This window comes from Vitis riparia, chromosome 18 (assembly GCF_004353265.1).
Source record: "Vitis riparia cultivar Riparia Gloire de Montpellier isolate 1030 chromosome 18, EGFV_Vit.rip_1.0, whole genome shotgun sequence".
Classification (NCBI taxonomy): domain Eukaryota; kingdom Viridiplantae; phylum Streptophyta; class Magnoliopsida; order Vitales; family Vitaceae; genus Vitis; species Vitis riparia.
The window spans coordinates 31,495,077-31,521,379 of NC_048448.1; the positions used below are offsets into that span (position 1 = coordinate 31,495,077).

At 37.7% G+C, this 26,303-nt stretch overlaps 2 protein-coding genes across 4 annotated transcripts in view; one reads left to right on the top strand and one right to left on the bottom strand.

The window, feature by feature from the left end:
- Nucleotides 1-167: 167 nt before the first annotated feature.
- Nucleotides 168-9,604, bottom strand: LOC117906515 (E3 ubiquitin-protein ligase RNF170-like). The gene is made up of 5 exons (XM_034819551.1): nt 9,274-9,604; nt 5,894-6,093; nt 5,352-5,453; nt 804-855; nt 168-693 (listed from the first exon to the last, which is right to left on the bottom strand). The coding sequence occupies exons 1-5, from the start codon at nt 9,365-9,367 to the stop codon at nt 581-583; spliced, it is 561 nt and encodes a 186-aa protein (XP_034675442.1). The 5' UTR covers nt 9,368-9,604; the 3' UTR covers nt 168-580.
- Nucleotides 9,605-10,348: 744 nt separating this feature from the next.
- The window catches only part of LOC117906990, a 52,490-nt gene continuing 36,535 nt past the window's right edge, over nt 10,349-26,303 (top strand). For 2 of the 3 annotated variants that reach the window (XM_034820291.1, XM_034820292.1), the window contains exons 1-2: nt 10,349-10,657; nt 23,519-23,587. In XM_034820291.1, the coding sequence (XP_034676182.1) occupies nt 10,592-10,657; nt 23,519-23,587 (135 nt within the window). In that variant the 5' untranslated portion in view covers nt 10,349-10,591. The remainder of the gene's footprint in view (nt 10,658-23,518; nt 23,588-26,303) is intronic. The other variant, XM_034820290.1, reaches the window with a different exon arrangement.

Sequence of the window (26,303 nt, forward strand, 5' to 3'; positions counted from 1 at the left end):
ACACATGGTAGAACATGAGCCAAGGGCTTCTGGTTCATAATTCAGATCCACAACCTTCATGGGCGACCCAGCTTTCAAATTGACCCGAAGAAAATAAAGTTATTTACATTTAAGAAGATAATCCACACCTGATATCAAAATAAGCTACAGGATGAAGCAAAAGTTTGAAATGGGAAGTAACAGTTTATGAAAGGATCGTTAAAAATCTCACATGCCTCAAGCAAGTATCAATTCAAAAGCTCACCTGCGCTGGCAAGTTATTATTCTTTTTTCCAATGAACAACTAGAAAGCAGGCTTGTGGAAGTTTACATTTCATGAAGTGTGGGAATAAACCATATCTGTTAATCTTATCAACATCGTATTCATCAATCTAATGCAACAATTTGGTACAATAACAACTCTGCAACATGACGAGAATTACGCTTGGAACATGTATTAGCTCATTTTCACCGTCCATCTGTCGAAATTGTGAGTCCAGACAGGATGAAGAAATAACAGTTCGCTTGGTTCCACTTTCCACGTTCAAATTTATATGATCCTTTTCATGAGGTTCCTACATGTATATAGCTCCAGCAAGGTTTAAGGACCTCCATGACGATGAACAAGTACTGACCGATAAATGGCAGCAATATGGAGGAAACAGATGAATGCTATAATGAAATCATCCAAAAGACCTAGGATTCCCACAACCCCTGTGGAAGACCAATGATAGTTGATAATCTTTATATTAGAAGATTAGATTAAAAAAATAAACAGTCAACAACAACTAATCGACAAAGTGGAAGTACAGGAAGGAAAATACCTTCTGGAATAATGTCTACAGGGCTGACTATGTAGATAATACTTGTTAACATCTGCACATGATAAATGTAATAAGAATCCTCTATAAAAGATGGACTACAAGTAGAAAACCTTAAGTAAGCACAAAGATTGTAGTGTATAATTGAGAGGTAGGTTAGTGATTAAAGGAAATATCAGAAGATAGTAACAGAGAAAAGAAAAATAGCTATTCAAATTACAAGAGTTTCACCATGAATGTCAACATAATCTATGAAATAAACTACATACAATGCTGCCAAAACAATCCAATGCTACCAAATCTGACGTATGCACATCTGCAGTGGCAGATATGGTCCTCAAAACTCTTGCATAGCATATGCCATTTTTTCACTTTCAGCAATTACTCCCCCTATAAAACATCTGTGGTTACTCTTGAGGCTCCAGAAAAACCTTGGGCATGCCATCACTAAACCTCAAAAGGTCTGAATGATTCTGACTGTTTGAGCTATATGGTGAGCTGAGAGCATTTACATGACAGGAAACTAAAATAGATAAAAAACATCTGATTGAAGATATCCTTTAGCTCTATTCTTGCGTCTTTGAGACTACAAGTTTCTAGTCACATATGAAGCAGAGCAATTTTTACTTTCAGACAATCATCATATTCAAGAGACTATTGAGGAATATGGGAGTAAATATCCTCTGGAGTTCATGGTTTCAGTTGGGGCTGCTATTCTAACCATTTTACCACAACAAAGAGGATGGTAAAATCCAAGGGCAGCACCAGAAACCCCCACTGCAGTTTGCTGGTTGTCTGAATCCCATGCAGCATCCCAGAAAACACAAGTGGTCTCTTTCAAAGCCAAAATATAAATGATCTCTTTCAAAGACTTTAAGGACTCATTTTTCTTATCTTTAATTGGAGACTCGTGATACTTCCTGTTCAAGATCCACCACTATTTAACTTGCCAACCAACATGATGCTTCTTGAGCTCAAGGAGCTACAGAGACACATCGCCTTCCAAAATATATCAAGCCACAAAGAAGAAGCAATAAATGATTTTATTCCCACCTGATTTCAGCCATCCAATGTTTTCTTCCTTTAAATAACTCAAATTGACATTTCTAGCAAACCAGATATCTTGAACCTCTAGCAAATAAAGGATGATAAGAAAAATTGTTATTGGGCGACTGATTTAAGACAATCTAGAACAATACTGAACCAGTGTAAGAGCTCTCTCACTGGAAGTCTTGGTCAAATTACTAGAAAAGTTGCCTCAATTAGCAATATGCCAGATATTTTTTTATAGGCAAAGATAGAATATATTGAAGCACTTAACAAAAAGTGAGCAAAGGTATACATGGTGTAGACAAAGGTGCTAAGGAAAAACAAAAAACAACCACCCCCACCCAAACTTAAAAGGGCCTCTCAAAATAGTGTGCAACACTTGTTTTATCCCAAAAAGAGCATAACAATGAAGTAGCATATGATCGACTCTTTCTTCCTCGTCTTTGCACAAATAGCATCTATTCAGAATTCAACATCCCCTCATTCTAAGCTGGTCCAATGTCAAAATCCTCCCCCTAGTAGCTTCCCATGCAAAGAAACCCACCCAAAGATTCCAAACCAAGCTTGTAGGGAACGCCTCTGAATTTTCAAAGGAAAAGGACTACATAGACTTAACAAAGAACTTGCCACATCTAGTGCACTGCCAAACCATCTTATTCTCTATACCAATGCAAAACAACAGCACCTGTAATTTCCTGAAAAAGGTCTCGACCTCATCTAGTTCCCAGTCATGAATCTGTCTTGTGAACCTAGGGTTCCAACACCTACCCTCCCCAGTCTGCTCCCACATCTCAGCTACCCATGCATGTTTGGAGGAAGCTATTGAGAGTAGCATAAGGAAAGCCTCACTTAAGGGTTCATCCCTAAACTTTAAGATGCCAGCTATGATGTCTGATTAAGTGAGGAGATGTTAATGAAGAAAGAGAACAAAAGTCCATATAAAATGCATATAAGGATCAACGAGAGTGGAACATGTTGCCAAAGGGTTATCAGATATTGGTGTTGGTTCTAGGATTTCTTACAAAAAGCCAGACAAAAATGTTTTGAGACCAAAAAACCTTTTACTATAATTTTAGACATTTGCAAGTGGCCCCTTTAACTTCTCATATTTTAAAAAATAAATTAATAAATTCTCTATTTCTAGAAGCCCCAATAATTAGCATTACTATAATTCAACTCACACTGTTTCTTTAACTCAGCCTTTAAATGAAAATGTCTTTCAGTTAATCTATACATAATGTTTGGACACCGAAAAATATTCTGGTGGTCCAACATATACAACACCTAGACTCACCCAAACCGAATGATGATATCCAAGTTCATGTGATATAGGTCAGGTGACCATCATCATCTGTCTGAACAAAATGTACAGTCTCTGATCCATTTCCATTGTAAGTTATTTCCCCCATGAATCATCCTTTTCTATCTTCTGAATTTCCTAAACTCCTTTTACCCATCCAGGGTTTCTTTTCCTTTCTGATCCATATTAGAGTTTCCTCAACTATGGATATTTCACCTTTAAAAAGATGTTTTCAACATTTGTCATTATAAAAGATAGAATTTGCCAATCTTCTCTAAATTTCATTAATAAGCAAGTAGCCTAACCCCAAATCTTTAATTCAATTAACAAATTTCCATAAAAGCTTGTAAAAGTAACATTTCAACTCTTTATAAAGTAAACTGCAAATAGGAAATGAGAAGAAGACATAAAGGGTGGTAATTAGCCAACCTCTCAGTAAATGTCTCCCTTGGAAGTTGGAAAGCCCTTTTTACCTCAATCGCTTTCCCGATATAAATAAAAATTTCCAGAAAAAAAAAAAAATTAAAGTCATTTGAAGATGTGTGACATGTGTCTCAGTTGCAGTATGATTTAAAAACAAATAAACTAATAAAAATCTAGCTCCAAAATATACTAATTTTACATCTTACATGCAAACTCCCATGTTGCACACTACCGTATAATATAGGAAAGGTGATCCTGTTACTACCTCCAATAATTTAATCTCCACTTAACACCACTCTAATTTTGAGGCTAAGAAAGATATTTAGACATAATAAGTCTGCATTCCTATTAGCAACATTTTTCCCAAGACATGGACACTGAGATGGCAGCTTCTGCCACCCACTTTTGTCCCAATAGATTCTGACTGAGGCCCCAATACTAAATAGAGAAAGGTGTTTTTTCTTCTTTCTGCTCAAATCAAAAGTGATTGTCAACTTCTTGATTAGAAACACACATAATTTGAGCACTCCTGTAAGTAACACTAGCATGATTTGTAAAGCTGTGTGTGAAGCAAAACCAATGCAATAAGCATTATTACATAGTTCAAGAAATAAACCTTTATAGAACCCAAATTTAATTATATTAAATAAAAGAAATGTGTGAGATGAGATGTTCCTTAGAAAGAGAATATACATGGATATAAGTAGACTAGATGAACATAGAGCTCTGTTCAAAAACAATAAAACCCACCCATAGATCCCAGCTTCCAAAACATAGGAAGTCCACAATAACTCAAGAGCATTTAATAGTATTCTCCAAGGATCAAATATGCTCAGGTAGAGAAGGAGACTGTGACTCCTTCAAGAAGAGAAGAGAGGCTGACGCAAAAAGCTCACTATCATTGACACCAAGGAAAAAAGGAAAGAAAAATGCAAGTTTTGAGGAGATTGCATAGAGGGGGTGACAGAGGTGCTGACCACAAAATTATGAACTTCCCCACAACATTATAAGAACAATTTTAATAGTATTTTCCAAGGATCAAATATGCTCAGGTAGAGAAGGAGACTGTGACTCCTTCAAGAAGAGAAGAGAGGCTGACGCAAAAAGCTCACTATCATTGACACCAAGGAAAAAAGGAAAGAAAAATGCAAGTTTTGAGGAGATTGCATAGTGGGGGTGACAGAGGTGCTGACCACGAAATTATGAACTTCCCCACAACATTATAAGAACAATTTTAATTTTCCAAAGCACCACAAGCCTCCTCAAAATTTGAAGATTTCAGATAAAGTACAGGGTGCATTGATAGTTCTATCCCTTCCCTGAAATTAGAGAGAACAATCACATAACATCACACAGTTTTGAGGAATTCTTATGCCAAATTCTATTATTTAGTCATTGCAAGTATATGAGAAAATTTAATGATGTTCCTGCAACAGCTTCGAAGGTTTGAATTCCTATAGGAGGTCTAAATAGGCTACAAAAGCTTCAGAAAAGTTTTAGAACTGTAAATATAGCATATATCAGCTTAAAGATAGCCAAGAAGTACACAGAATAATCCTAATACATATTAAAATATAAAAAATAAAAAATGGGGTGAGGAAGACAAGAACCATGTCAAAAGAAAAGGATTATTGCTAAAATACCTAATGAACATATCATTAATATTGCAGATAAACAAGGAAAATGTTGTAGACAAGCATGGATTTGTGTTTATGTCGAAAACTCAAATAAATGGTACTATTGCACTGGTTTTCATAATTGTGTTATATTAACTTAACTGCAAAATAAACTCGTGCCCTGATGAGAAGAGGAAGAGATCTTTGAGGATCCATCAATTCTCGCAACAACCTCCGAAGGAGAAAAGGAAGATCTCGCATTCTCTGTAAAAGGACAAAACATTTTTCAAATGTCAATATATTCTCTGGTATAATGTTACATTCTCTGTGGAAAAGATAAATTATCTTCAGAAAAGATAAGCCTTGAATCTCTGCTAAAAGCTACGAGACCTAGCCAGTGCACCATGAAAGTTTCCGCCCTTGACAAATTATTATCATCATTATTATTTGGATAGATAACACTTTTTAAATTTGGTCTTCATTAAGACTCGGATCTGGACATTCCACATCCCAAATCCAGACCACTGCCACTTGAGCCAAGACTCAAGGGCCTGTTTTTGCAAATTATATCAACATAAAATGTTACCCACTGAATCCCAATCTGGAGCAGCCAAAGTTTCATACTTTTAATCCAATATTATTTTCAAATGCAATGCAATTTCATAGTCTAAATAGGAAACATTAAAAAACACATAAATATGTACCTGAAAGAGACTACTGTCACATCTACCAAATAAACGGTTATATCGTTCTACCCTTCCTACTATCGCAGAAACTTCAGGATCATTACACTGCCGTTGTGAAGCCCCAGCAGGAACCAGCAAAGTAATCTGACGACGGCATAGAGGGCATTTGCATGGCTGAAGTGCTGATCCATGCTGCCAAACAAGTAGAATACAATTCCCTGAACAAAGAAAGGTACCACAAACAATCATCTCACCATTCAACATAGCAGTTACAAATGAGGAATTACATCACTACTATCTCAATTTTTCCCTAAACTTTGGACAGAAAATTACATCATTACATAAAACAAACAGAAATTAAAATATTCAGTCTGTTTCATATAAATCCTGACACAAGACAATATAAGAGGGATAAATTGTGAATTATGAGCATAGGAATGCTAGGAGAAACATTCGTCCTTCGTGGGTAACTAGTATATATGAAATTGCAATTGAATTTATGGTTCCTTTTTTTGATGGCAAATAAAGTGAGTAGACAATATAAAAAACCGCCAAAAGAAATAGCACACCAAAGTAGATAGGACAGATACAATGGGCAAAAAAGCACAGCCAAAAAGGAGGAGGCACAAAAATCTACTCCCTTCCTGTATGAGAACCCAATCAATCTACAAAATCAATTAAAAGCATTGAACCTTCTTCCATGTGCAACTAAACCACAAGAAAAGATTACCAAGGAAAAATCTTTTCAGCCTTCAGTCAAACTGGCCCTCATTTTTAAACAATCTTTAAATCTTTTCCTTTCATATTGTCCCATAAATGCACCAAAGAATGGCTCTCCACACCACCTTTTGTCTTTCCACACAAAGAAAGCATATCAAACAAAAAGATTTTCTCTGACCATGAAAGACAATACCTAAGATATGTCAAACGAAGAGAACAACAATTGCCATAAAATCCTTGTTATTTCAATTATGGTTCCATTTTTTATAGACAAATAAAAGAGAATATATTAAAAGCGCTAAAAGAACTAATGCCCAAGAGTACATAGGACTTATACAATAGGCGCTAATAGGCAAAGCAAAAAGGAGGGAAAACAAATTCAATTTATGGTTCTTGTAGGTTTGTACATTTCAATTTCCAGTAAATGGCAAAGGCATCTTGAGTTTGAGTAATTTGGCCCTTCTATTTCGTTGTGTAAAAGTATACTTTTCATGAAAAAGAAAAATGGCACCTTGTGTTTAGAGCCAATATACAAAGAAATGACGTATAAGAATAAAAAAAAAAAAAAAAAAAAGAAGCTTGGTTGTGCTAAAATAAAGAATCCAAAAACCTCAAAAAAGAAACAATCCTGGCCACCCCTGCAATCAAAACCCATGAAGACAAAAAAATTTAGCACCACCATTTTTAGAGTTGTAGTCAGTGGGCAGATTTATCTGTGGCCAGGGAAGGCATATAAGCTCCCCTGACATTGTCTCTTTTTTTTTCTAGCTTGATTTGGGGAAAGTTCAGATCCACCTTTATATGGACTGTTTGCTGGAGTTGAACATATTATCAAGAGGGTCTGGCATTTCTTATTGAAGTTTTTCTAGTGAAATTACCCCCTTTTTTTTTTTTTGACCTTTCGATTATATAAAAGACTAAAGTTTTTTACAAGATTTATTAGATTTCTTTTCAAATTTTTTAAAAATGTTTTAAATTTTTTATCAACCTGACTGAAACTTATATTGATAACTTTTCTTACTAAAAATATCTTTTTACTAAAATAATTTCTCACAAAAATAAAAACTTATTTTTTTTAATTCTTTTCCAAAATATTTTATTAGAATTAGTTTATTTGATACATAATGCACACTAGCAACCAAACAAAACCTGATATTCTTGACAATTTCCCCCAAATTCCCAATCACACAATTTCAAATACCCACAAATAACCTAAATTGTACCAAAATAACTAAATTATGTACTTCCTAAATGCACAAGAACCACTGATTTTGATCTACAATCAAAAGAAGATAATGTTCATGTAGCTTAGCCAAATCACACACACACACACACATATATATATAATTAATGATAGACACTAAGGAGGAGAAGCAATCCTTCCAAGATGTACAATTATTGATAGTCCCACCATAGTTTCCTTCAGGACCTTCACAGGGGAGTTCAGCTGACACCTCTTTATCAGGGGATTTAGCTGTGTGTGGCACCATTTATGAAGCAGCCTTTCCCTCTAAAAGATAGATACATAGAATGATGTCGGAAATAGTAAGGTATTCCTCTAATAGGAACCACCTTAGAGGCTAAGAAAACTTTCATGCAAGCAATAGGGGCATCAAAGGGGCTTAAGGATTGAAGTGAAAAATCTAGGGATACACTGACAGGAATGGCACCATAGTAGACCCCTTAATTTATACCTTTTTTGGGTTTCTTGTCTCATAAAGTTTAAAAATTTAAAAGAAAATAAAGAAAGAAACAAAAATACCAAGGAAAAAAAAAAAAAAAACCACCCATGCAAAGGAAGAAACAAAACAAAAAACAAAAAAGAACAAAAGAGAACAGAATTGTTACACAAATTTCTTATTTGACAGCAAAGTAAATATAGTTGTTTCGAAATAAAATTTGTTTACCCATGAGTTCACAAACATCACAGAAAGCACATCACCTTAATCTTTATTGGTTCAAATCTTTTTTCTTAAAGGAAAAGATCAAAAATCTACTGTGATCCAATGATTTTCAGCACAAACAAACAGAAGAAAAACAACCAAATTTCCTCCCCTCTGTCTTATAGGAAAAACCAACCAATCTTTAAGCATAGGGTTTCATCTTTTGTTCTCATTGTAGTCCTGGACTTAGTGATCTGCGATATTCCGCACAACAAAATTTCCCCTGCTCGTTCTCATTTTCCCCTTTCTAGAAGTTTCCGAACAGAAAAAACAAACAAAACCAAAAAAGGCATGATGCACATTTCCATCATTTTCCTTTACTTTCCTTTCCCACGTTCTTTTCAAATTCCAAACAGAAAGAAATTTTCTTTTTCCATTTCCCTAGGGTTTCTTAATCTTCTCTCATTTTGGCCCCGAACTATTGTGATTCGATGATTTTCTGGACAACCAAACCGTAAAAGGAACCAAAATTCCTACTCGCTCTTGTTTTCTCTCTCTTCCACATACGAATGTGCAGTGTACATTTTCTCGGGAACCGAATAGAAAACAGAGGAAAAACCGACAAATTTTTCCTCCCTTTTTCACTCTCCAGTCTCTTTGACATTCCAAAGACCAATCAATCTAATTACAAAAAATAAAAGAAAAGAAAAGAACAGAAAAGAAAAGAAAACGAAGAGTGCACATTTTCGCGGAAACCAAACAGAAAAGGAAGGAAGAAAATGAAAGACAACGAACCGCAGAACCAATGAGAGCAATTGGCTTGAAAGGGGATGTTGAAGCCTCCATGGCATACACTGCAGACGTCATTCGCTGGTGGGCCCTCCTCCATTTCCGATGCCCCCTCACCTCTCTGCTCTCCTTCCTCTTCTCTTCTCTTCCCTTTCTATTCCAATGGAGTGGGGCCTCCCATAGATCTTTCCGTACGATGTGCAGTGGTTGGCCGCCCCCGATTTTGCCACGTCAGCATATGCAGACCAAAAGGGGTGACTTCGATGATGAAGGCAAGGTTTTGCAGAGATCCTTGGAATCCAACGGAGGAGGAATATTTTGTCAGCACTCAAGGGATTGTTTGCCCTTTTTCAACTTTTAAGATGTTATTGTCGTTATAAATATTTGATTAAAAGGGAGTACATAATTCCTATATATTTAAAAAAAAAAACAAATTTCCATATATTAAAATTTATATGTTTTTTTTAAGCTTATATTTTTTTAAAAAAAAATTAACAAAAACAACTCATATTTGTTATTCTCTACGTCACTTTATTTTTTAAAATTATTTTCAAATAATAAAGATCAAATAATATTAAAAAAATTTAAAAACAATTTTTTATTTTTTAAAATGAAAAACTGTTTTTGAATTATATAGCCAAACATACCATAATTCTTCCAAATTTATATTTTTAGTTATGATTATTTATTAAATAGTTTTAAAATAATAGTAAAAAATTACATTAAATTATATTAATTGTCTTTTTTTTTCTTCTCAAATTAATTCATTTTTTAAAAAGATAAAACAAAAAGGGAAAGGAATGAACATATGGAATGCTGAAGTAGGGTGTTAATATCTTAAATTTCATACATGCTATGCCTCCCATTCATTGCTCATGATATTAGATGTGTGGATATCTATTCACAATACCCGATAAACGATCTAGCTTCAGCGGTTCAATCTTTAATAAAAAATAAAATAATATTTTATAAATAATAAATACAAAAAAATTCTTTAAAAACACAGTGGGGTCATCTATTTGGACACGTCACACTCGTCTCCTTCGTTCTTCCATCTTTTTACCACTTATCCGTTACGAATTTAGTCGACCGTTGGACTTGTGCAGCTGGCTTTTCAGTCTTTCACACGCCTTTCACTCGACTTTTCGGACAACTTTATTTTCTTTGATATAAAACCCTAAGAACAAATTCAAATGAGTGGCCTCAATCTCAATTTTTCATCCACCTTCTTCACTGCCTCTCTGCCTCTAACCCAATCCCAAATTCCAAACCCTAAATTTCCTCAATTCCAACGATACTCTTTCAGAAATCGACAGACTAAACGATGTGGTTTCATAGCAGCACATGCTGGCTCTTCCGGTCTTCCGCTCCTCCATTTGATATAAACCAGGTGAGTTTCAGAACCGATTCTTCTTTCTCTTCTGTGCGTCTCTCTTTGTTTTTCTGGAAAGGGTTTTTTGGAGAATTTCTTTTCTTTCTCTTTTCTTTTACGAAATAATTTTGCTAGACGTGCTTGGAAAATGTTGGTCTTGATGATTCTTTGTTGGAAAATGTCTTCCTGTAAAATGTTGTCTGGGATAATAAATTTTTTTTTCTATTATTATGGGGGTTGGAGAATTTCTTTTTATTTTTAGGGAAATAATTTTTCTAGACGTGTTTGGAAAACATTGATCTTGATGAGTCTTTGTTCGTTATTTGTTTTCTTGGAAAGAATTTTCTGGTATAAAAAAAAAAAATCGGTTTTATTATGGGTGCTGGATAATTTTGTTTCTAAGAAAATAATTTTTCTAAATGTGTTTGAAAAATGTTGGTCTTGATGATTCTTTGTTAGTTTGTTTTCGTGGAAAATGTTTTCTGGGATAATAATTATTATTTGTTTTGTTATGTGGTTTGAAGAATTTCTTTGTTCTTTTTTCATAAGGAAATAATTTTTCCAGACGGGTTTGGAAAATGTTGGCCTTGATGATTCTTTGTTGGTTGTGATACTCCTATGATCTATCTCTTCGCCATGTTTTACTATCTGAAGTTGGATTGTTGCAAGTTTTATTTGTTTCAATGACAAATTCTTTGTTTTCCCGGATGGGTGTTTGGAAAATTTCTTGGAAAATGATTTTCCTAGAAAAATATTACTCCAAGTGGGTTTGGAAAAAGTTGGTCTTAACAATTCTTTGTTCATGAGGAAGGCTGTGATTCTCATATTACTTTGCAATGTTTTGACTATCTAGAATTGGATTGCTGTAAGTTTTATTTGTTTTCCAGGTGGTTTTTTTTTGCAAATGACAAATTCTTTGTTTCTTGTATGGGATGTTTGAATGATTTTCTTTCTTTTAAGGAAATAGTTTTCCTTAGAGTGGAGTGGGGGCCTCATGTTTGGAAAATATTGGTCTTTAACACTTATTTGTTGATAAAGATGGTTTTGCAACTTTTACAACCTAAAATTGGATTGCTGTAATTTTTGTTTGAGTTCTAGAATTTCTGCTCAAACTTAGCTGAGATATGTGTTGGCTTATTTTGGTTTGTGATTGAAATTTACCATATTTTACTTTAGGAATTGAGGAGAAGGATGGTGATTACCATGAATTAATTTGTTCATATTTATTGCTTGGTAATCTTTGAACTTTCTGGTTATATTCATTGCTCTATCAATTCCTAATAAATGACAAAAAGATTTCTGTCAGGTAACCTTTGTTACGGTACATTCTAGTACCCATGGGACAATTTAAGATCTTGTTAAATTGTCAGTAATTTATGCTCATATAAAGACTAGTTTTTTGCTACATGCTCTACTTTCTTCTTATCTGCACTTCCTAAAAATAACTTGTGAATGAGAGTAATGCAAAACCATTGTTTGCCATGGAACTGATTTTTAATGCCTTGTAACATTGCTTGGTGTTTGCGCTGTCTTGGTACTTTTGTAAGAATCACAAAGTTCTTAGAATAGTATACTTGAACCTTGAAATTGAGATATATTATGACATGTCGCGCCATGGTGCTAAGTTACTTGGTTGGTATTGAGTTCATATGGTCTGTTAAGAATTAGCAGCAATTGGTCAATGTAATATTGAAACTTTAATAATGAATATATGATGGGACTTTTTGGTTTTTGTTTTGAATTATGGGCAATTTTAATATTAGCATGCTGAATGTCTGATCGAAGAAATATACTGATGGAGCATAAAACTAGTGTCAAACAATTGGAAACTAGACAACTTGGTTTCCTTTAACAATTAACTCAAATCCATGATGAGCCATGTAGAGACAGACATCTCCTTCAAATATTTCATGACTAACTTTTTTATTATCTTGGTTGGATAACCCATAAGGAAAGAGGGTAGTAAAGAGTTAAAGGCACTATGAGGATGAGGAAAACCAAAATGATAAAAATTATTAATAAAAAGTAAAAACTGAAAATAGAAAATTGTTTTTGAGTTTTTATGAAAAGGCAATCATGGATTGTAATTTATAGAAAACATCGTCTAAGAGTGGACGGGTGGGTGGAAAAGGAATGGAGGCAATATAAAAGGCAAAAGAGAATGGAGGGGTTGAGCTCAGGTGGGGGTAAGACAAGGTGAGGTGGTCGTTTGCTTTTTAACAATGCATTGATTATGTACCCTAAGTACAAAGTGTTGAGCTGAAGACACCGCAAATTTTAAGGAGTTAAAATGGGCCAGACTATTAGTGAGATCGGAAGGCTTAGAGTGGCCGAGCTCACTGCAAGTGGCAGTCGGGACTGTCTGTTATTCAATACAGCTATGGTGGGAGGTGAAACCAGGGGTGACGGAGGTGGTTCCGGTGACCAGAAACGAGATGGGCAACGAGCGCGAGTTAGGGACGAAGGAGAAGGAGACTCACGCGCTGGTTTCCAGATGGCGGATGTACGGACGCATGGAGAACCTGCAAAAGTGGACGTGCCGTGTGGAAATGGTGAAGGGGGATACAGAAAGGCAGCTGCGTCCTCTGAAGCGTTGTCGGAAAAAGCAGCAGATGGTGTCGGGCCCTCGCTTAACCAGCAACCAGCGTGGGAGAAGAAAAGTCGTTGCGGGCCTGGGAAATCCTGTCCGTTGGGCCGGCAAATGGTGGTGGACTTGGGGCGAAGGCCCACGGAGAAGGGCTAGGTGACTGAAGACCAAAATGAATTAAAGGAATTGGGCCGGCCCAAGTCTTCTCCCTATAAAAGCCATGAGGTAGTGATGGATCGATCCATTAAGGCTAGGGCTCCCGACAGAGGACTGGGCGACAGCGGAGAGCTTGAGGGGGAGATGATAGGCTCTCAGATGGGATCGCGTTCAATGGCCGTCAATATCACAGAGTTCACCAACGAAGCCTTGTTGGAGGAGGCGTCCAGGTACTCACATCAATCTTCTCGGTCTTTGTCTTTTTTGGGGAAGCGGGAAATATCTCTTTCTTCTACTCCTTCTGGTCGAGATGGGGAAAGTGCAGCCATGGCTAGGGGCTTCAGTCATTGCAGTAGCTCGGCTGTAATTGGGGGAGCAGTTATGGGTCCCTTAAGGATGATATGGGCAGATGGGAGGGAGGCCGAGGTTTTGGAAATTATGGGTAGGGAAGCAGGGGTTTTTGGAGAGAAACCAGAGGGGGGTACGGATAGGATCCTCCATGAGGTTATGGAGGAGAGGGAAGAAGAGGAGGAACCTGGGTGGCAATCTAGTAGTTTGGCTAAGTTTAGCCGCTATATTGGAATGCCGACGGAGGGATTCGAAAGGGAAATTTTGTTATTAATGAAAAGAATGAAAGAAAGGAAGATTCAGCAAGGAAATTTGGACGGCGGAAAAAGGAAAAAACTGAAGTCGTCAAAATTTGAAAGAGAATTGAGGAAATTGGAATGGACAGTGAACTATATTGGAGAAGGAGGAGGAGAAGAAGGGGTAAACACGTGCAGGTCTAAATGAAATTCCGTGTGCTCACTTGGAATGCAAGAGGGGCCAACAATTGTGACAAGAGGAAGGTTATAAAAGCTTTGATAAAGAAGTATAAGGTGGATCTGGTTTGCCTCCAGGAAACTAAGATCCAAGACATGTCAGAGGGCATTATTCGCAGCCTAGGGGTGGGAAGATTTCTTAAATGGGGGGCAGTGGACTCAAGAGGGGCAGCTGGTGGTATAGTTGTGTTTTGGGATAACAGAGTTTTGGAATTGGTTGATATTCAAAAAGGATTGTTTTCCATTTCCTGTATCTTCAAGAACAGTGAGGACGACTTCATGTGGATGTTTACAGGGGTATATGGCCCGATATTGAGGAGAGAAAGGGAGAGCTTTTGGGAGGAGTTGGGGGCTATTAAGGGGCTCTGGAATGGGCCATGGTGTGTGGCAGGGGATTTTAATGCCGTCCTAAGTCCTGAAGAGCGCAACAGAGGGGGGAGCCTGAATTCGAATATGAGAAGGTTCTTAGAAATCATAGAAGACTTAGAGTTAAAGGATATGCTTTGGTAGGGGGCCCTTTTACTTGGAACGGAGGGTGAATAATCAGACCTTCTCAAGGCTGGATAGGTTCTTGATTAATGAGGGCTGGGATATCCACTTTGGTGACGTGAGGCAGTGTGTCCTTCCAAGACCAGTTTCCGATCATTTCCCGATTCTGATGGATGTAGGGGGTGTAAGAAGAGGACCCTCTCCTTTTAGATTTGAAAACATGTGGTTGAAAGTGGAAGGTGTGAAAGAGCTTATGAAGTCTTGGTGGGAGGGGGTCAGATTCAATGGATCAGCAAGTTTTATTTTGGCTGAAAAAATTAAAGTGCTGAAGGCTAAGCTGAAGGAGTGGAATAGAGACTCATTTGGCAGGATTGAGCTCAGAAAAAATGCGGCATTGGAGCAGGTGCAGTTGTGGGATGCAAAGGAAAAATTAGCAGACTGAATCTGGAAGAGCTGGAAGCTAGGAAAGAAGCGAGGGAGGATTATAAAAAATGGGTTTTAATTGAAGAAATCAGCTGGAGGCAAAAATCTAGGGAAGTGTGGCTGAAAGAGGGGGACAGAAATACGGGTTATTTCCACAAGATGGCTAATGCTCACAGGAGGAGGAATAATGTGGACAGAATCAAGATTAATGGAGCTTGGTGCACAGAGGAGAATGGAATTAGGGAAGGGATCCTCAACGCTTTTAAGTTACTGCTGTCCAATTCGGGGGACTGGCGTCCTTCTATATCCGGGCTGCAGTTAGAGACTCTGGATCAGTTGGATGCTAGTACGTTGGAGAGCCCGTTCACGGAAGAGGAGGTGTTCAATGCATTGATGAGTTGCAATGGGGATAAAGCTCCAGGACCAGATGGACTCTCTATGGCTTTCTGGCAATTTGCTTGGATTTTGTGAAGGCGGATGTGTTGTGTTTTTTCAAGGAATTCTTTGAAAATGGAAAATTTGTTAAAAGCCTAAATGCAACTTTTTTGGTCTTAATTCCAAAAAAGCGGGAGCTGAAGATTTGGGGGACTTTAGGCCTATAAGCTTGGTGGGAAGCTTGTATAAGTGGCTGGCCAAGGTTTTAGCCAATAGGCTAAAAAAGGTGGTTGGAAAGGTGATTTCCAAGGCCCAAGGGGCGTTTGTGGAAGGAAGACAAATACTAGACGCAGTACTGATTGCCAATGAAGCCATTGATTCGACTCTGAAAAATAATGAGAGTGCCATCTTAGGCAAATTGGACATAGAGAAGGCCTATGACAATGTGGACTGGACTTTTATTCTCAGAGTTATGCAGAAAATGGGTTTTGGGGAGAAATGGATCAGATGGATTAAATGGTGCATTTCGACTGCAAGTTTTTCTGTGTTGGTTAATGGAACCCCTACAGGTTTCTTCCAAAGTTCAAAGGGATTGAGGCAGGGTGATCCCCTCTCACCGTATCTCTTTGTTATAGCAATGGAGGTTTTTAGCGCTTTTCTCAAAAGGGCTGTAGAGGGAGGCTTCTTATCGGGGTGTAGAGTCAAGGGGAAAAATGAAGAAGGGGTCCTTATATCCCATTTGTTGTTCGCCGATGATACTTTGGTGTTTTGTAAGCCGTCTCAAGACCATTTGACTTATCTTAGTTGGGTGCTTATATGGTTCGAGGCCGCTTCGGGATTGAGAATAAATTTGGAAAAAAGTGAACTCATTCCTGTAGGAAGGATAGAGAATATGGACGACCTGGCTTGGGAGTTTGGGTGCAAAGTGGGTAGTTTGCCGTCCACATATTTGGGGATGCCCTTGGGGGCTCCTTTCAAATCAACATCAGTTTGGGATGGAGTGGAAGATCGCTTCCGTAAAAGGCTAGGAATGTGGAAGAGACAATACTTATCCAAAGGAGGGAGGACGACTTTAATTCGAAGCACGTTATCGAATTTACCAATCTATCTTATGTCTTTGTTGTGCTTACCAAGTGTAGTCAGACGGAGACTAGAAAAGATTCAAAGGGACTTCCTTTGGGGTGGGGGTAATTTGGAGCGAAAGCCTCATCTAGTGAGATGGGAGGTGGTGTGCTTGAGTAAGAAGAAAGGGGGCTTAGGGGTAAAAAACCTATATATTCTCAACAAGGCTCTTCTTGCTAAATGGAATTGGCGGTTTGCGAATGAGAGAGAAGCTTTATGGAATCAAGTGATTAGAGGGAAATATGGAGAAGAGAGAGGGGGTTGGTCCACTCGGGAAGTGAGAGAGGCTCATGGCTTGGGGTTGTGGAAAGGGATAAGGATGGATTGGGAGTTAGTGAGCAATAGGTTGGTCTTCATTGTTGGTAATGGAAGGAGGGTGAGGTTTTGGAGGGATAAGTGGTGTGGGGATTCTCCTTTGTGTTCGTCCTTCCCGTCTCTATTTGCTTTGACTGTTGATAAGGAAGAAAGTGTGGTAGATGTTTGGGATTCCTTGGCGGAGGGGGGAAGGGGGGGTTGGAATCCATGCTTTTTAAGAGCCTTTAATGATTGGGAGGTAGAGGAAGCGTCAAGTTTTATGGAGCGATTACATCGGCACAGAATTATTGAGGAGGTGGAGGACAGGGTATCTTGGACTGAAACTAAGAGTGGTAAATTCTCGGTCAACTCTCTATACTTGGCCCTTGAAGCGGGGGGTTTGGCTCGGTTCCTTCAAGCCTTATTTGGAATGCGAATGTGCAGCCCAAGATTAATTTTTTTGCATGGGAGGCTACGTGGCGTAAAGCACTAACCTTGACAAGGTGCAGAAAAGAGGATGGGCTTTGGCAAATAGATGTTTTTTGTGTCTTGAGAATGAGGAGACCATAGACCATCTCCTTCTTCATTGTTCAAGAACAAAGGTGTTATGGGATCTTCTTTTCACAGTTTTTGGAGTTTCTTGGGTGTTGCCTTCTTCTGTTAAAGAAACACTTCTAAGCTGGCATGGTTCTTTTGTGGGCAAAAAGCGTAAGAAGGTATGGAGAGCGGCTCCTCTGCACATTTTTTGGACGGTTTGGAAGGCGAGGAATTGCTTGGCTTTCAAGGATGATATATTGTCAATTCAAAGATTGAAATACTTTTTTATTCTCTCTCTTTGGGCTGAAACAAAATTGTTCATAGTTGATAGCCCTCTAACTATAGCTAATTTCATAGATTGGATGGGCTCCAATTAGGGTTGTCTTTTGGGGCCTTTTGTTCTTTTAGCATTTTCTTAAAGGAGGGTGTATAGGTTTGTAACTCTTGAGTCGCCTTCTTGGTGTCTCTTTCTTTAATAGAAACTCTTTTTACCGATCAAAAAAAAAAAAAAGTACAAAGTGTTGAGCTACAATGATAACCTATTAAGCCCGGTGTTGATCTATAAGGAAGGCCTAGCTAGAACTAGAGTAGAGGTTGTGTTGGACCTAGAGTAGAGGTGGAAAGATAACAAAGAGGACATGTCATAATGATGTGAGGTGTTGTGATTTTCTAAGTGATCGAATGAAATGGACACCAATAAAACCTATAACTTTAGCAATGTGGAAACACGTGGGTTGGTTGAAAAGGTCCCACACATATATGGTCTATTTGTATCTTGTTTTACTCTCTTAGATCTCTTGGTTGGTTGAATTTTTAGGTAGAAGATTTTTCCATTAAGATTCATTAAAAAACACTTCTCAAGTACTTACATCTTAATTTAAGAACCTGATTTAAGCATTAAAAACTCTTCATTCTTGTCTTGTATCAGGTCTTAGACTTATCAAACTTGAACATTAAAAAAATAAAAAGAGAATGATTTTGAAAGTTCTAACGCAACTAAATTGGAAACTCTCCATTCTTGTCTTGTATCAAATCTTGGACTTATAAACTTGAACATCCAAAGAAGAAAAACAAAAAGAATGGTTTTTTAAAAGTTCTAAAGCCAACTAAACTAAACATGAGAACACTTGTGTGCTATAACACCAAAGAACTGAACTGCTACACACAATGAATCTGCCGAAAAAATTAGCTCTGGGGTACTATTGAATTTCTCCTTATGAAACCGACACATACTCTATCATATTCAAATATGACCTTTTATGTGTTTTACAAAACCCTAGGTTCAATGACACATGGTGGGATTGCTGGAGTCAAACAAAATTAAACAGCTCCAATGCATCTCCACTTGGTGTAGCTACCCCACAGGTAGGCACAAAAGACTGACCAGGGAGGGGCATCCACTTGAAGCACCCACTACAAATGGGCACTCAAGGTGGCACAACAACTTTGTTTTGTGTTGTATGCTGCAAATCTTTGCTTTGCCTTGCTTTGCCTTGCTGCTTGATTGATTCTCACTTTGAGATTTTGTGCACTCTTAACCAAAGATGAATTCCATAACTTCTAGTTTTGGTTGCTTGGTGATGCACCTAGAAAACATTGCAAAAAGCTCAAAGAACTCGAGAATACGCCACATTGGGAGATGACTTAAACTCGAGGAAAGGAGATTGCTCCAAAATATAACTAAATATTGATAGTAGGAGAAGTTGAGAGAGTTTACTAGTGGTTCGAGATATAGTGAAAGTTATGGCCTTTTTAGAGCATGATGGTAAACAAGGATTTATATATAAGTTTACAAGGAGAAATTGTAAATGAAAAAAATATCATATAAAGAAAATGAAAACAAAATTCGAAACTTAAAATAACATTGTAATATATCTTAAAATAACAAACTTATTAGGAGAAATAACTCATAATGGAAAGAAATGAAAGATATGCAAGGAGTGGAGGCTTTGAAGCTTACATTTGAAAGGGGGGTTACAAATCTAGAGAAAATTTTTCAATACTTAAAAACTGAGGCCAAGGCTTTCTTTACAAAAGATTTAGAATCTTGATAATATACACTATTGAGTATTCAATGAATGGTGAACAATAAAAATAACTTTTTTTATTGTAGCTTCACACTTTTGGCTTTTTCTTGGAGAATCTTTAATGTAGGCGCACATGCTAAAGAAAATCAAACTTTTGACTTAAAAATTGGATAGAGCTTGTAATCTTAGACATAATTACTTTTGTTGAAAAATTTTATCCTGACAAATCTAATTTTGCTTTATGTGCAATCTTATTTGAGACATAATTGCTTTCATTGAAGAATCTTATCTTGAATTTCTAATGAGGGAGGATTCTTTCACAAACATAGTCAACCTCTAAATCAACATCTTCATCTTCATCTTCATCTTGAGAGAGGATGGGGACTGTCTTGGAGGAGCTTTTGATATTCCTTCATGGTCTTAGCTACAACATGTTGAGCTTGGATTTGTTGCTTCTTAAGAAGGAACTGAGGGAAAGGCTTTTGAATGGTCAGGGCGATATAAGAACAACATTGTGGAAAAATTGATAGTTCCTTGGGGGTAATGAAAGGTTTCTGAAAAGTCTCAAAACCTTGAAAAAATATATTTGGGAGGATTAGTAGGACCAAAATAATTCCACCAATTGTGGAGCAAAAATGGCAAGGATAACTTAAACTTGGATTGGGAATCGAACATCCATGAATGATGGAAGTTCTTATTCTGAATGAGAAAGGCATTAAACCATGCCCCTTGATAATCCTAAAAGTTAAAAAATCTTAACTTAAAGGGTTTGGAAAATTCCCTTGAATGATGATTAGGATTACTCCCCACTATGAAACTATGGGGATCTTAAGGGGGGGGTACATATGATTAGGATTCCCTCGGAAAATTCCCTTGGATAACTAGGATCTTAAGGGTTTGGACAATTCCCTCAGCCCCTATTGTGAAATTGTAAAAATCAGGATATGACAAGTGGAGTATTGAAACCCTAAATTATTGAATTTATCTAGATGATGTTTAACTTTTACAGGGTTAATCCATAAGGATAAATTCATAAAATTCTATTCCTAGCGATCTCTCTTTGGTTTTCCTTGAGAAATTCTCTCTTAATAATCATAATATTAAGATTTTTTTGCTTATAATGAGAATTGTTAGAAACTAGTGTGGGGTCGACAACCTCCACAACTTGTTTTCTTAAATAAGAAGAAATGTAATGCTCATTCTTCTTCCTTCCAAAAAGAAGTGGTGGTCATGGCACGCGTCATGTATCTTAGCTTGGGCTGTGGCACTTGTCACGTGTCTTAGTAGGGGCTGTTACACGTCACATCGTCATGGCATGGTTGGTGGCATGCATTAGGTGTCTTTGTTTTGGCCATGGTTGTGGCACTCATCACATGTCTTAGCAGGGGTTGTGACACGTCACACCGTCATGGCATGGTTGGTGGCACCCATTAGGTGTCTTCGCTCTGGCCATGGCACCATGGCATGGGTGGTGGCACGCGTGATGACACGGACAATGGCACGTGCGTGGCCCAGACAATGTAACTCATCCTGGCACGAGCCACGCGCCACGCATCACGTGTACTTAACCCACCATGACATAGGTGAAGGTGGCATGCGCGGCGTCATGCGTCCTGGCATGCGCATTATGGCGGCCACATGCCTGATGGCATGGACGGTGGCATGTAAGATGTGGATAGTGACCATGACACGCGTCACGTTTCTTGGTACGGGCCGTGGCAGGGGTCATGCCACGTGTCATGGCATGAGCGGTGGCATGCCTCATGGTGTGTTGGACCATGGCCACGCACCATGGCAGTGGTCGTGACATCTTGGCACACATCATGTTTTTCTTCACACGGGTCGTGGCACCATGGCAGGGGTCGTGCCATGCGTCATGGCATATTGGTGTGCCTCGTGGCACGGGTCGTGGCACGTGTTGTGTTTTCTTTGGCCATGCACCATGACAATGGTTGTGGCCACGTATCATGTTTCTTAGCACGGGTCGTGCCACCATGGGATGGGTCATGGCATGCTTGGCACAGATGGGAACATGCGTCACATGTCTTGGCTTGGGGCGTGGCACTATGGTAGGGGTTGTGGCACACATCATCTCATAGGCGATGATTACCAGTCTGGGCAACAGAAGTAATAGAAGCTGACTTGGTGGCCTAATAACGGAGATAGTCATCATACTCACTGTCAGTGAGGGAAATACCCTGAGATGTGGAGGAGCTCAGAGGCTGAGGCGGTTGAGGATCAGATGACTGGGCCACGTGGGCAATGCGGGGAGGCCGCCCATGTAACTGATAACACCGATCACGGGTGTGGCCAAGCTTATTGCAATAGGTGCAATGAGGACGTTGGCCTCTACCTCGGTTACCACTGCGTCCTCCTCGAGAGTTAGTTTGAGAAACTAACACAAAAGAATCTAAAGTGTTATGAGATGGCAAAGTCTGAGTGGAGGAGATACGGAGGAAGCGAGCAAACACATTATCCAAGGATGGAACAGAGGAACTACCAAGAATCTGATCGCGGACGGTCTCAAGATCTGGTTGGAGGCCAATAAGCGTAAGAACCATGAAGAACTTGTTAATCTATGTTCGTTGATCCCCAACATCAATAGTAAGAGGCATCATGGTCAAGAATTCCTCCTTAAGAGAGGCAATCTAGCCAATATAAGTAGATAAATCCATGTCTTGTTGTCTAACATTGACAATAGAAGACGTTGGATATCATTCGTGTATAACCCTTTCGCTTGATTCCAAAATTTAAAGCATGTTTTGTAGGCCCGAAGATGAAGCAGAATCTTAGGATCAACTGATTGTCATAACATACTACATAACTGTGCATCTATTTTCCTCCATTGTACTCTGTCAACCTCAGGGATATCTGCCTCCTGCCAACCAAGGTGATTCTCATAACCTTGACCCATAAACCAAAGCTCCATAGAGACAGACCAGGACAAATAATTTTCACTGCCAACCAATTTCTCCAAAGTAATCATAGGAGATCCAGATATAACAGAGGAAAAAATGGAACTTTTAGTAGCCATATTTAATTACCTGGAGAACGAAATATGTTTGGATCGAAGAGAGCTTTAATACGGCTTCAAATTGTGGCTAAAAGAAGAAAAACTGAGGATCTACGGCTGTGAGAGACCAAATAGTAAAGAAAAACAAATGTGGCACTACTGGAAGGGTAGAAGAACACTTCCGAAGACACGTGCAGGGCTCGGGGTGGAGAGGAAGTCATCGGAGGTCGCCGGAAAGGCTGTTTAGAGGGTCGGCAAAGACAAAAAACCCCAAAAAATGCACTTGTAGGGCTCGGATGGCACAAGCACAAATGGAGAGTGGCTAGACAACGTCAAGCAAGATTGGAGGTGGAAGCACGTTGCGGGAAATTGCTCCACACGCCCTCATGTGCCGACGCGTGAGGTTTAGGCCGCTGGAGAAGAAACGCGCGTGGCCGGCGCGTGACTAAGAATCTCCCTCCGGTGCTTTGACAAAACTTGAAGATCTCCTCCTTGCGCACCTGATGGTATGGTCGGTGTCAGAAAAGGACTTCGCCGGAAAGAGTCGCCGGAAAAGTTGTCGTCGGTAAGGGTTTTCTGACGGCGATACGGTTGACCAGAAAGCTTTAGGAGATGGGGAAGGTCACCGGAATGAAACACAGTCATTGAAAGGTTTCCCAAAATTGATTCACGGATAAACCAGAAATAATTAGGTTTTTTTTCTCCCTAGGCTCTAATACCATGTGAAAAGAGAAAAAAGGGAGAATCCCTAATTTTTGTTATTAAAAACTGATAATGATACACATTGGACTTGGGTGGTATATATATTCATGCTATCTAACACTCCTCCTACAAATGCAATACATGTATATATCTTTTAAAATTGAGAAATCAAGAATATATTTTGTTTCATTTACGAGGTAATATTCTAAACATCATGATTTTTTTTTACCACTTTGTATGAAAAATGCAACTTATTTATTGTTTTAGGGAAAAAATATTGAATCCATTATTGTCTATGTTATTATTTGAAAGTCTTTCTTTTTCTTTAAATAGGTTCTTATTCCATCTGAGAGTAAGACACTACACTTGTATGAAGCAAGATATTTAGCACTGTTGGAAGAGGTATTGTTTTCTTCTTATCTTATCTTTTTTTTAAGGATCTCATATGCTATTATTGATAATTATCTTATCTTTTGTCTTGAATGTTTTTTTAGGGCATATCCTATGTATGTGTGTCATTTTTTAAGCTTCATCTAATGCTTAGTTTATGGGAATATAACGCTTATAGATTATTTCTTAAGGGTAGCAAAGATGTGGTTCTATTTATTACTTTTTTATTCTTAGTTTGGAAGATCAACATGTACATATGCGTTAGGCTTAAACCAAAACTAGTCTTTCTATGCATGAATGATATAATATGAGGTTTAGTGAAGGGCTTTCTTGCATCGTATTTGAAAGTATCGACAAGTATCTACAAATAAATTTGTCTATGTCAGTTCAATCTCTAGGAAATCTAAATTGGTTATTGTGTATATTTTAAGTGTATTGGTAATTAAAGAGGAAATTGTGATTTTTCCAAGTGTGTATTACTAGGTGTAGGTTGGGGGAGTTCCGTGGTTTGGGGGGCTCCTATTAGGGGCATTGCAACTCACTTGGTGGTTGGTAGTTGTTAAGAAGGTGGGTGTTTGTTTTTATTTTCCTTCTCTTGCTTGCCATTTGGCCTTAATTGTATACTTTGTGTGTACTTTGATGAGCCTTTTTCTAGGCATCTTTAATATATTCTCCTTTTTACTATAAAAAAAAAAAGATTAAAGAGGAAAACCTTCTACAATTTAAGGAAAAGGACCTTCCTTTGCCTTAGACAATTTAAGAAGGCATCCATCTAACATATGAGGAACATCTTGTAGAATTTGAAGAAGAGGCCTCCATCTCACATATGAGGAACCCTCTTTTGCCTTGGGAATTTAAAGAAGTGATCCTTTGCCTAGAAAATTGAGAGGTGAGAATCCTTCCTATCAACCTTTGATCAAGCTCAATATAGCTTTTTGTCAACAACAATAGAGCATTATGAGCACTTAAAGAATCTCATTGTTGGGCAATCGTAATCAATGACGCAAACAAACATAGACTAAACTTAAAAACATTTGGATGAACAAAATATCCACTTCCTAAATTATTTTGAGCAAACTTCTGAGCTTATCCACTTCCTAAATTATTTTGAGCAAACTTCTGAGCTTCATTAAAAGAGTAAAATCATTGAAATATTGGAAATTGAAAATATACTCCTACTTGAAATCCTCTTAGAATAGCAAAGAAAGAAGTCCATTATTCTTTTTCAACAAAATAATTCTGTAATGTGATTAAGGAATTCCTAAATCTACATTGTTGATAGGAAAAATGTTAACATGTGGTTTGCCACTCTTAAAAGCTTTAGTGGCCCCTTGTGGAATGGTTGTAGGGATTGATCCCTAATAGTTAATAATTCCTTTGAGCAACCGTCATTGTTTTGTAACAATATATTATTAAACTTTCAAGATAAAAAAAAAATGCTAAATGATTATCTTTACCTTTAATATGTTCAAAATGTACTATATAGCCATTACATGTAATAGTATATCTACAAGATTTAAACTACTCTCCTAGTACTTCTACTTTTTCACGTTGTTTATTGTAAAAAGTAACTATGTCGATTTGTTCTTATAGTGAAAGGTTTGTTTAAAAACAACCTAAAGGTATTTAAAGCATTAATTATTCCCATTATTTCCAAGTCTATATGCTTGTGATCTTTTATTTGGGTAGATGCATCCATCAGGAATAGTGTGGTGTATTTAGAATACATTGAGAGATTGATAATGCCAACTTCAACATTATAGTGCAACTATGTCTTTGACATATACTATCTTTGTGTTCAATATCTGAGTACTTATACTTCATCTCATAAGGATATGGAGTTTCTATACCTATACCTATAATATTGAAACTTAATGAAAAAAGTTAAGATTATAGGCATAATTAATAAGAATTTTTCTATTGTTAATAGTAATTGTAAACTTATAATCACGTGCTTGTTGTGGTACAATTATCTTGTTTTTGAAATGATAGGAAGATGCCTTAGTGGAGGGACACATTTATAATTGAAGAATTTATTGATCAATTGGCCCATTGTTTCTTTGATAGCACATGAACATATCTTTCACACAATTGGCAGATTGGATTCGATAATTAAATACTTTGCATTTGTCAAAGATGTGTTAGCGCATCACTAGATTGACCACTACCTGAATTGCTTTTGAAAAAGACATGTTGTTTTCTTTCACATTTACTAGCCTTAGATGCTCATATCGTAGTTCAATAGGTTTCTTGCTCCTTGAGGTGCATATCAACAAAGTACAATCAATGGAAAAACAAAATAGGTGTATAAGCTAGTATACCAAAGATAAAACAAAAATAGTGTATGAATTTAGAGATTTGGAAAGATTGTTAGAGAATGTAGAGAAAATTGTGCAATAAAGAAATAAAGAAATGAGATAAAAGATTATTATTATTATTATTTTTTGGATGCATTGGAAAACAATTGAAAAACTAGCAATTTATATCCGTTGGGTCTATAGAGCAATTTCCACAAGCCATGTCTTCAACCTCAATATAGCATGGTGTGAAGGATTGTGTTGGCATGACAGGCCAAGTCTTCAAGCTCAATGCAACATGGCATGAAAGACTGTTGACACAACCTAATCCTTCAATGGGCTGGTGATGTAGGACAACCCTAGGATGGTTGCCTACACTCAAGGGTAGGTGGGCTAGGGTTTTATTTTTAGGGTGTAAGGAGAGGAACAAG

What these genes read in the sequence shown, in the direction of transcription:
- LOC117906515 (XM_034819551.1), bottom strand. Translation starts at nt 9,367, where the DNA reads ATGGAGGAGGGCCCACCAGCGAATGACGTCTGCAGTGTATGCCATGGA. An exon ending in TTGCTCTCATTGGTTCTGCG is followed by an intron (nt 6,094 to 9,273) that starts GTTCGTTGTCTT and finishes TTCTTTGTTCAG; the next exon opens with GGAATTGTATTCTACTTGTT. An exon ending in GGGCACGAGTTTATTTTGCA is followed by an intron (nt 856 to 5,351) that starts GTTAAGTTAATA and finishes TATCATGTGCAG; the next exon opens with ATGTTAACAAGTATTATCTA.